This window comes from Argentina anserina, chromosome 2 (genome assembly GCF_933775445.1).
Source record: "Argentina anserina chromosome 2, drPotAnse1.1, whole genome shotgun sequence".
Classification (NCBI taxonomy): Eukaryota; Viridiplantae; Streptophyta; class Magnoliopsida; order Rosales; family Rosaceae; genus Argentina; species Argentina anserina.
Genome location: NC_065873.1, coordinates 29,474,412 through 29,485,703, shown reverse-complemented (window position 1 = coordinate 29,485,703; position 11,292 = coordinate 29,474,412). Strand labels below are relative to the sequence as shown.

The 11,292-nt window shown below is 39.4% G+C and overlaps 2 protein-coding genes across 3 annotated transcripts; one reads left to right on the top strand and one right to left on the bottom strand.

Annotated features, from left to right (window-relative positions):
• Nucleotides 1–1,994: 1,994 nt before the first annotated feature.
• On the top strand, nucleotides 1,995–5,356 carry LOC126784967 (uncharacterized). The gene is made up of 2 exons (XM_050510532.1): nucleotides 1,995–3,104; nucleotides 3,763–5,356. The coding sequence occupies exons 1-2, from the start codon at nucleotides 2,642–2,644 to the stop codon at nucleotides 4,389–4,391; spliced, it is 1,092 nt and encodes a 363-aa protein (XP_050366489.1). The 5' UTR covers nucleotides 1,995–2,641; the 3' UTR covers nucleotides 4,392–5,356.
• A 101-nt stretch (nucleotides 5,357–5,457) lies between these two features.
• LOC126784961 (uncharacterized) lies at nucleotides 5,458–10,410 on the bottom strand. 2 transcript variants are annotated; one of them, XM_050510523.1, is made up of 6 exons: nucleotides 10,197–10,410; nucleotides 10,001–10,108; nucleotides 9,798–9,913; nucleotides 9,538–9,638; nucleotides 5,856–5,915; nucleotides 5,458–5,756 (listed from the first exon to the last, which is right to left on the bottom strand). In XM_050510523.1, exons 1-6 carry the CDS (start codon nucleotides 10,402–10,404, stop codon nucleotides 5,672–5,674), a joined length of 678 nt encoding a protein of 225 aa, XP_050366480.1. In that variant the 5' UTR covers nucleotides 10,405–10,410; the 3' UTR covers nucleotides 5,458–5,671. The 2 variants fall into 2 exon arrangements, with proteins under 2 accessions (XP_050366480.1, XP_050366479.1); XM_050510522.1 differs by having other exon boundaries at nucleotides 5,463–5,756; nucleotides 9,798–9,916.
• Nucleotides 10,411–11,292: the final 882 nt, after the last annotated feature.

The window sequence follows — 11,292 nt, the reverse complement described above, 5'->3', positions numbered from 1 at the left end:
TTTGACCACCTGTGAGAATTGGCTGGCAGAAAAAGCGTGAACCGGTTTTTCTTGGCCGAATAACCACGGACGACTGTGGGTCCCAGCTTGATACGCTGGTTGGAGATAAGCCGTTTGGGAATATTGATGGGTATGAGTTGTGTGGAGGGTCAGGATCTGTGCCACGAGTGTGCCTGTATTTATAGGGGACACTGTCGTGTTTTGTGTGTTGTGCTCTGCTGGTTGTGGACCCTGGGGCTTATCGTGCACTGCAACAAGACAAGGAAAACCAACCCCAATATCATAATTTTGGATTCTTTTATTTAAAAAATTGATGATTATATAATAATACTGATATGGTTTTCCACTGTCACATGATTCACATCCAAAATCTCAGTTGGTTTTAGTTAAATATTTGAAGTGCAGGGAAGCTATGGCTTTTAGAATTGGCTTTAGGGGAGCCTTCTAAAGAGGACACTTAAGGACTAATAAAAAAAATTCGGCTTATCTCAATTTTTAATCTTATATTTTTATTTTAACCGTTTAATTTACATATATTTATGAGTAAATCATTTATACAAATTTTCAATTAAATTAAGAATCGTGAATGCATTCATAAGTGTGATTTACTAATTATAAACTTGAATGTTTCATATTTGAGAGATTTGGTTCGTCTATTAATTTGATTTAATTTGAAATCTTAACAATTATCAATTTAGCTGGAATTTTATAGCAATTATCTACTCATATATACCTATAAATTAAACGAAAGAGATGTTAAAATATGATTGAAAAATGAATATTTTTAACTATAAACTAAAAAGTCATTAACTAGTTCTCATTAGAATGGCTCATTTGGCTTCAGAGGCATTTTATGCAGAAGAAATAGGAAAATGTATTATAGACATATGGTCTTAAGTTAACTTATTAAGCTTCAAAACTACATCGTTGTAGTCTTGCTAGAACAAAACAAAACGTCAGGCCTTTTGTGAATTATTCAATCAATTCATTACAGTTTTTCCCTTTAGTTTTGTGTAACAATTAAAGTCTTTTTTATTTGGTATCAAAATAAGGGACTTTTGTGGATTCGTGCAGTAATTTGTAATACAGATCTGCGCGCATCTGCTTGATTGATCAAGTTCATTGTGAGGGGCTGTGAATGGTGATGTGGGTTATTAGTGAGGTCGAAATCTAACAATTATGTTGATGTTGATGGACTATAACTATAAGCTAGAAAAAAAAAACAGAAGAAGCAGAGCAGGAAGATAAAGAGGAAGATCAGAATAAGATGCATGGTTATGCTAAAGTCCCTTCATCCAATCAAGTTGCAAACCAGGGGGTGGCTACTTCCAAGGCTCGCCGGAACTCATATGAGTCAGATCTCTTATTTAAATTGTTGGCCGGCATGGCATGCTTGGTATGCAAGGAAGGGTGTCGGAACCCCTCAAATGAAGCCGTCTGCACCACCTCCGCCATTGTCCGGGCTGACCATGTGGTTGAACCACCGGCACCCACACTAACACCGACACGGGCCCTAAATGAATAATTCTTGATCAAACTTGCTTCTGCCGTACTTGGAAAACCATAATTCCTTGTGATTTGTACAACTGGGGGATTCGATGAGCCCTTCTGCCCTTGTGTGGAAGGATACGAGTCATACAACTTCAAAATTGCGTAATGTCAGTATGTCACTAATGTGGAGCAGGGAAGAGTGACTATTTCCCTTGGATAATGACAAGGAGGGAGTTCATGTCCTACCTTGACAATCTGCATAGGTCCTTGTATTATGTAGTTTTGATCGATATTATGTTTGACAACCTCATATTGGTTGCGCATCACGTCTGGCTTTTTGAGTAACACAACAAATTATTGTTCCGCAAATCAAATATAAGCAACTTTATCTCTATTTATCTTCTTTTTTTTTTCTACTTGAACGGTCTGATTTAATTTTTGCTTAGTTTCACCTAGAATAAGATCTCGTCCATAATATATCCGCAACTGTGAAACCATATCACAATTCAGAATCCGATGAAATAACCATGCGACAGCTCGAATTCGATGAAATAGGATGAACTGATACGATGAGATTGGTTGAAGTGCGTTAACCAACCAGAAACCAGGAAAGTGAGGAAACACGAGCCAATGAATACCCAGCCTCCTTGGAACCTCAAACAGCCTCACGTCCATGCCTTGATGCAACGCAAGAGACTTGTAGCACCATGAGGCAGACATTTGCTTTTGTCGTAATCAATCAATCAAACAAACAAGTACACTGTTATTAAACCAAGTGGTACTACTAGGATTAATGGAATTGAGGATTTCCTTTATTAGCCGGGAAGTAATATCTGATATTAGTTCCTGGGAGCCACTCGCATTAGATAATGTCTTTTCCTGTGGAGCTAATTAGGCTCCTACTACTACTCCCGTCAGTCATTCACTTATCAATAACATCATAAACGTTTTCCCATCCAGCTAAGGGAGAGCAAAAACGAAAGGCACATGAATTTGTGGTAGTCGTGGACTGCAATGCTACCCTCCTTTTTCATCAAACCAAAAAGAGCCATTTTCCCAAGCCTCGGATTTGTGTGTGGCTCTCTTTTCTTATCCCTATATATCTCCTGCAACCTTTGATTCTTCCAAACCCTTTGCTGCTGCACATAGTATGCCATATCTTCCTCATTCGTTTCAGGTCATTTCGAAGTTCCCCTGTAAACTAAAGGCATTTCCTTGCAATCTAAAGACTATGTCAAGCCAAGAAAGTGGCTCACCTGAATTCCCAACGTGGCCAGAGTACAAACTTCCGGAGTTGTTATCTGCAGAAAGCATTCGACAAGTCCATGCAACGATAGAAAGCGAATGGGATCCTCTTCAACGGTCTGCTTGCCAAACTGCAGCTGGAAGAGCCTTGTGGAAGCATGTAGTCAATGACCCGCTGGCAGACATACTAGCAGGAGAGACGTACCTAAACTCTCTCCATGAGAAGATAAAGAAAGACTGCATCAACAAGGCACGAGAGATCTCTGGGGTAATTCTTGCAGTTCGAACACTCTGGTTTGATTCAAAACTTGAAGCAGCACTCCATTCCTTTGACAACAGAGAAGCACAAGTAGTTCTCCTTGGTGCAGGTAAGTACCTACTCTTTCTCTCTTTCTGCAATACTTTAGTTAAAAGGCACTTCTTGATCCAATGCAGCAGCCCTGAACTGTCATGGAGTTTGCTAGTTGCATTGATGCCCCAATTGCTATATGAATGTTGGGATATTTTTGGGTGTGTACTAAATTTCCAGTCATGGTAATTCTATCCAAGTGTACTAGCCGCTACATAGTCCCATCACAGGATCAGTTGTTTACCAGAAGCTAATGTTCAAGATTCTTCATATAATGCCAGAAAGTTTCTGCGACAGCGAGCACTTTCAATCATACTTAAGCCCAATATGATGCTATGCAATGCACAATAATAAATAGAGAGTACATATTAGAAATTATTGGTCATGTACATACATGTAATAGCTTTAGAAAAAAGCAGGACCATTTTTGGACCATGTCCAAATACAAACACCATGTCATTATATATCCATAGCAGGTAGAATGCAACTAGATGTCTCAACTCGTCATTAGTATGCATAGCTTGTAGCATCTTCTTTTTTATTCTATTTATTGTATCAACTGAAACATGCAGTGGAAAACAGGGGAGAAGTATGTAGCTTATACTATATACTTGTGGATTTTTGACTTGAAAATAAAATAAAAGTAAAAGGCTAATGATAATGCAATCTCTTCGTAGGAATGGATGCAAGGGCTTACCGATTGAGTTGCTTGAAGGAAAGTAATGTGTTTGAAGTAGATTTTCCTGACGTCTTGCAAATCAAAGCCACCCTTCTGCAAGCAGCAATGGATTCTACAAATGATCCCCGGTATCTAATGATGACAGCAAAATCCATAATCAGAGTGGAGGCTGACATCAGAAGCAATGACTGGCTCGAAAAACTTCAAATATCAGGATTTATGCCAGAGAAGAACACAGTGTGGGTTCTGGAAGGTATCCTCTACTACCTAACCCACTCTGAAGCCACGGAAGTATTAAAAATCATAGCAGATAAGTGCTCTATCACTCAAACAGTGCTGTTGGCAGATTTCATGAACAAGCCATCAACAAGTCTTTCCAACTCCATCTTTCAGTTCTACAGTGATTGGCCCGATCATCTCCTCCCATCTCTTGGATTTTCTCATGTTAAACTATCACAAATTGGTGATCCAGATGCTCATTTTGGGCTCCTGCATCATCCCTTAAATCTGTTCAACAGACTCCGCAGCTTGCCTAGATCAGTACAAACACACCCAGATGATGGAACACCATGTTGTCGCTTGTATTTGGTTGAGGCTTCTGGTTCACCAAAGCATACTATTTCATAAATGGCCAGAAATGTTTACTAAATATCTCCAGCTAGCTGCATATTTTGTCTAATCAGTAACTAGACAGCCCAATGATGGTACACTGCTATCACTTGGTGTAGGCATCTGATTAAACCTAGCTATTAGATCACTTTACAGGGTCCAACAGGCGTTAATAATTTGATACCACAACCGTAAACTCAAGATCAAAGGGGCAGAGGTAGCATCAATTTGTACTACTGTCGATGACAATATATTCCATTTGGATGAGAAACTGAACATAACTATTTAAGCAGTCATACAAATGCAAAAGCAAGCCATGCATATATTCAGGAATAACTTTAGTTTGCTTATTTACAGAAAATTATCAACAATGATCATAAAGCATAAATATTCTTAGGCAAAAGAAATGTTAAGTTTCTTAGAACTGAAATTTTTGAATCTTGTAAAGCCAGCCATCTAGCCAAATATATCAATCCATGATTTACTTCAACTAAGTCAGAATGATTTTGATCATTAAATCTAATTGAGTGAATGCAACAAATGAGCAATTGAAAGTGCAAAAGGAAAACATATCAGGGATTCAAGTCATATAAAAAGCAAGAGCAGAACTACCTGGATAAAATATGATTCTAGGATGGAATGCATAATTTGGTTACTTGACCAATATATGTTGTGGGAAAATAGAAAAAGAAAAAGAAAATAATTTTTCTAGAACATATTGTTTCAAGAATAACTTAAGTTAACACAATCATGGTTCAGATATCTTATGGTGACTGCAGGATACAGCATAAACTCATTGACAACTGGCAATTTCTGTTGTTATACACTAGATGACTACAACTCTATCTATTTATATTTTCTTCAATAGGAGTCCTTTTACAGGAAATATAGATGGACTTTCGCCTACACATACACAAGATCAACCATGATGCACCAGGAAATGAATTCCAGAATCACAAATCTCAGTTTAAAGTTGAACAATGACAAACCATATAATTCATAAGTGAGTGTAAGATTTCATCATGAACATCATAATGAAAAATTCTAAAATTAGCTTTTTCAGTTACTTTTTTTTCTCCGATTACAAACGTACAACATCCTATCTGTCGACAACCATCCTATATAGTAAACATTTAGATAAAAGATGCTAAAACTGTAGTCAAAGGATATGCAAAGAGGAACAAAAACACTGAATAGCAAAGGATAGAGATTTGTCGATCCAGAATATACATGCATCTGTAAAATTCTGAGCAAGATATCGTCTAGGTAATTGATCCTGGAGAAAGCAAAATATTAGATCATGCTTCAAGGCAGTCCTTGATTCCCTGCTCAAATTTGTCAAGGGATGATATGGTATCCATGAGTGAATCTGCTACCTTCTTTCTGCAGCAAAAAAAAAAAAAGGAGAGGGGGGACTCAGATGTGAAATGTATGACTGATACCAGTTGGAGCAATAGAAGTGCAGTAATTGCTTATACATACCTTTCAGAGGCAAGTCGAACATCACTCTCATTTACCAATACATTAAGAGAACTGAATGACCTGCAATACAATATGCCAGAATATAAATGTTGACTATAAAACAATGATAAGTGAGAAAAACTGACATAATCAATGCAGTTGGAATCTAGACCAGTAAGACCACCATTAAGACCAGAGAGATATAAAGATGAGAAAATGTATAAAGAAAAGAATTCGACTATGTTGCACGGATACGGCAGGCAGAGGCGTGTCGCTGTGTCCGACACGTTCCAACACGCCGATACGACACGATACGCATTTTCGCCGTATCGGACACGCCACGTGGCGTATCGGAAAAAGTTGAATGTTGGACACGTTGACCGACGTTTGAAACCTAAAAATCTCTCTCAGCCGTTCTGCTTCTCTTCTGGCTTTCTCCTTCTCCTTCTCCTTCTCCTTCCTTGCTGGCTTTCTCCTTGCAACTCCTTTCTCCCTCAGCCTCTGCCTCTGCCCTCTGCCTCAACCTCCAGCCCTTGCCTCCAGCCCCAGCTCCTGCCTCCTGCCTCATGCCCCTGCCTCCTGCCCCAGCCCCAGCCCCTGCTCCCGCCCCCTGCCCCCTGCCCCCTGCTCCCTGCTCCCTGCCTCTACTAGCCTCAAGCCTCCAGCTCCCAGCCTCTGCCTCTGCCTCTGCCTGCGTAAGGTAATTCAATTTTTTTAAAAAGTTTAGATTATTGAATGGGTGTTGATTGTTGAACTGTTGATATGATTTTAATGGGTAGTGTTTGATAGCTCAATTGGGTAGTGTACTAGTGTTTGATAGCTCAAGTCGAAGTAATTAGATGTGATGATTGAATTGTTGAATACTTTAATAGGATGAGTTCAAGTGCAGCATCAACCGAACCATCGTCCGAACGTAGTGTTAGTAGTACAACTGAGGTGGGAAATTTAAGTGCTCCTCTTTGAAAATATGTTATTAAGCATACAATGCTTGATGATGATGGAACCGTTGTCAAAGCTGCAGGAGGAAATGTTAGGTGGGAATGTAAGTTCTGCCATGTGAGCTTCAATGGGTCACATTCTAGAGTTAGGTCTCATTTGCTTAAAGAGAAGGGCACAAGGGTCAGGATTTGTAGCAAAATCAATTATGAACAGAGTCAAGAAGTACATCAGCTTATAACCTTTTGTGAGCAAAAGTTGCGGGAGAAAGCTCCTAAGAAAGTTTATTTGCCTCCTTCAAATTTGTCTATGTCAGGAAGTGGAACTTACTTTCCCTTGGAGGAGAGGGATGATGCAAGCAAAAAGATAAGGGTGGTGAGTCCGCATCTTACCAAAGCTTTCAAGATTGAAGAGAGGCAACAATGTGATGCCGAAGTTGCAAGATTGTTTTACACTAGTGGATTACCGTTCAATGTTGCGAGAAATCCTTATTACCGAGGCTCCTACCTTCGTGCTTCACACATTCCGGGTTATACTCCCCCGGGGTACAATGCATTGAGGACCACTCTTCTTGATGATGAGAGGCGCCACATTGAACGGGTGCTTCAACCTGTTAAGAAGACACGGAAGGAGAACGGTGTGAGCTTGTGTTCCGATGGGTGGACCGATGATCAACGGATGCCATTGATCAATATGATGGCTGCTTCCACCAATGGGGCTATTATGTTAAAGGCAATAAATTGTGAAGGCCAATATAAAGACAAGCATGAAATTAGTAGATTGCTTTTGGAATCCATCAATGAGATAGGTGCCGAACATGTGGTTCAAGTGGTGACTGATAATGCCCATGTGTGCGCTGTTGCCGGTGCAATAGTTGAGACTACACATCCACATATCTTTTGGACACCGTGTGTGGTTCATACTCTCAATCTTGTTTTGAAGGATATATTGAAGGCAACGTCAAATGACCCGGGTGAGAGTGTAGAGAAAGAGTTGGGGTGGCTTACTGAAAGTGTTGTCAATGATGTGTGGTTTGTCAAGAACTTTATCATGAACCATGGCATGCGTTTGTCTATGTATAATGATCATTGTGACTTGAAGTTGCTCACTATTGCGGAGACAAGATTTGCCTCTCATTTTGTGATGCTTAAAAGGTTTAAAGAGGTGAAGAGTGGCTTGCAAGCTATGGTTATTAGTCTAAGATGGGACATGTATAAGGAAGACGATGTCAATAAGGCAAAAGCGGTGAAGAAGATGCTTATTGAAGAAAGGCTATGGGACCAAATTGATTTCATAGTTGCATTCATGGGTCCTATATATGAGATGATAAGGATGACGGATTTGGATAGACCTTGTCTTCACTTGGTTTATGAGTGGTGGGATGTGATGATTGAGAAAGTGAGGAATACAATTTATAAGCCGGAATTTGCAAGTGTCTTAGCGGAGAAGGATGTAGAGGTAGATCGATTCTATGATGTGGTGTACTCCATCTTAATACATAGGTGGACTAGAAGTTCTACCTCTCTTCATTGCTTAGCACACTCCTTGAATCCAAGATATTATAGTTCTCAATGGCTTGAGGAGGTTTCTAATCGAGTTGCTCCACATAGAGATCCCGAGCTCAACAATGAAAGGAGGAAATGTCTTCAAAAGCTCTTTCCGGATTCCCAAGTTCGCAACAAAGTGATGGAGGAATTTGCCTATTTTTCATTGAACATGAGAGATTATTCAACACCCGAAGTTTTGGAGAATAAGTTTCATTTTGAGCCTATAATTTGGTGGGCAAGTTATGGAGCTTCTACACCACTTCTTCAAACTTTGGCTCTCAAGTTGCTCAATCAACCTTGTTCATCTTCTTGTTGTGAACGCAATTGGAGCACATATAGTTTCATATATGGTTCGAAGAGGAACAAGTTGGAACCAAAAAGAGCTCAAGATTTGGTTTATATTCATACCAATCTTAGACTTTTGGCTAGGAGGGATCCTAACTACTACAAAAGCAAGGAAACAATGTGGGACCTTGCGGGGGATGACCATGAGTCATTGGTGGAGGAGAATGTGGATATGCTAGAGCTTGCAACTTTATCCCTTGATGAACCGGCATTAGAGAGGGTGATTTTCAATGATGAGATGGAGTCTTGAGACCTAGCTATATGGAGGTAAATTATATTTGAATATTTGATCAATATGAGAAAATTTACTAGGTTCATATATAATTGGCTAGCTTTATCACTTGCATTTTGACTATTTGATGTTATTTCTTAAACATTGTTATGCAATTGATAGATTTTACAATTTTATAATAGTATTGTTAATTTATTTTATATATCAAATTATATATAAATATTTTTTTATTTGTCGTGTCAGAACCGTATCGAAAGATGAGTTTTTGAGATTTGCCGTGTCGCCGTGTCGCGCCGTGTCGTGTCGCCGTGTCCGTGTCCGTGTCCGTGTCCGTGTCCGTGTCCGTGCAACATAGGAATTCGATAATGCTACAAAATGCATGATTGAGTCACGTTTGTTCCCCTTCCTCTATTATCTTAAGATGCAATGAGAAATGCCACAACTGAACATCTCATCTGAAAACAAAGCAAGGCACTGATGCTTAATTACACTCCAAAGTCCTAGCGCCTAACTGGCTTAAGAAGATTTATATTTAAAAAAAAACAACATAAAAATAACATATAATATTTCTAACAATCCCTGACTGAAAACATGCCAGACCTAAAATGTACATCAGCATGGGGCAACAAGGAATAGCGGGTACCTTATTAGATCGTTGAGCACAGATTCTGCTTCCAATTTTACAGGATCCTTATCACGGAGCAATGATGCTGCATTTTTTACAACTAGACGGAATGTGCAAACCTGCGATAATCATAGGCCAATCAACACCATATTCTCTTCTCTTCCCATTTTACTAGTTATCATCATATCACAATTCAAAATGTAGGCAAGCAAATTTCACGGTACAATTCAAAGCCAGCTCTAACTATATGCATATGAAACCGGAGCACCAAAATGTACCTCAACACCGGTATTGGCTTGAAACGCCACGAATGAACTCCGGTCTTCCACGACGCAGTCCCTGGCGGCAGATCTGAACAGTCTCTGAACCTCCTCAATCTCCTGATTCGTATCGTCTACTGTCACAAAAAACCAAATCAATTACAAACATGAAATACACGGTCAAAGCCTATGTACATTTCTAGAGACAGAGAAAAAGAGACTGAGTAAGCGATGAGCGGCGAGGAGGCTCTCTCTAGAAGCATCGATCGGGGCCAAGAGGAACCTGGAGGCCTTCTTCTTCTGCTCCCGGAGCCAATCCTTAGGTCCTGCTGCGTGGTTATGAAGAAATTAGGGTTTCGATATGAACATTTTAGATGAGGAAATTAGGGTTTAAGAGATGAGAGTGCGAATACTAACAAATGCCGAATCCGAAGGCTGGGTCGGGTCGAGAGAGGGGAGGGACGAGAGCGATGAAGGAGAGGAGAGAGAGGTCTCTGCGAGTGAGGTTAGGGAGTCGGTGGTAATTTGAAATTGGGGGATTTGGTTTTGGAGGGAAGGAGGAGGAATTGGCGGTTACAGTGGCTGAGAAGGTTGTTGAGATAAGGCGGCAACAAGCTGAAGCCATGGTCTCTTCGGTATTTCTCTTTTGTGGCGGAGCGTGTGTGGGCGAATCGCGTCTTTATAGTTTTGCCTATTTATATTTTTGTTTCTTTAATATTATAATTTTCATTTAGATTAGAAAAATGGAGGTTTGCACCTCTAAGTTTATTATTTGTACGTCCACTTATTTTTCTACATCAAACTTCTTATATTGTCCTATGCCCTTTTTGCAGTTACTTATCTGATCTCTCATTTTTTGATTTTTTTTTATCCAAATTACTCATAACAACCTCCATCGTCCTCTTTTGAACATTTTGCTCCCTCAAAAGCATTTCAAATTACTTATATTTCACTTGAGTTCGACTTTAGATTGCAAGATCCTTGTGGTAATAATACTTAAATTCCCTATTTCTCAATCATAAGAAGGCAAGACTTTCAAAGTAAGATTTACATACTACATATGTGGTTTCTTCAAAATCAAGCTCAAATGAGTGCAAATTCTCAGCAATATGAACCAAAAGTTTTCCCTAATGAACCAAAGTACCAAACCATATGTGCTACTTGAACTCATCTTTATTAAAAATCTCCACCACAAGCACAAGGGCTAGGCAACACAATCAAACAGCCACTACCACCTTACTCTGATCGACAAAGCCACAACCACTACCAACCAGTTCAATTCAACCAATTTCTTAAACCATCTGGCACCCAATTGAAATCCCCCCATCTTGACCTTTTGGATTTGGTTTGGTCAGTACAGTTGATTAATCCCACTTGGTTTGGTTTGCACTCAACTGTTTTTTTTTCTTTTTTTTTATGTTTTTATGTCAAAAGGGCAAGAATTGGATTAAAATTTTTAAAAAATTGATGAGAGATTTAAATAGAAAATTTAGAGGTGCAACTAGAATCTCTC

Excerpts from the sequence above, each read along its gene's own strand:
- LOC126784967 (XM_050510532.1), top strand. The coding sequence starts at position 2,642 with ATGCCATATCTTCCTCATTCGTTTCAGGTCATTTCGAAGTTCCCCTGT. Across the intron at positions 3,105-3,762 it reads AGTAGTTCTCCTTGGTGCAG|GAATGGATGCAAGGGCTTAC; the intron begins GTAAGTACCTAC and ends ATCTCTTCGTAG.
- LOC126784961 (XM_050510522.1), bottom strand. The coding sequence starts at position 10,404 with ATGGCTTCAGCTTGTTGCCGCCTTATCTCAACAACCTTCTCAGCCACT. Across the intron at positions 10,109-10,196 it reads AGCCTTCGGATTCGGCATTT|CAGGACCTAAGGATTGGCTC; the intron begins GTTAGTATTCGC and ends ATAACCACGCAG. Across the intron at positions 9,917-10,000 it reads CGCCGCTCATCGCTTACTCA|TAGACGATACGAATCAGGAG; the intron begins GTCTCTTTTTCT and ends TTTTTGTGACAG.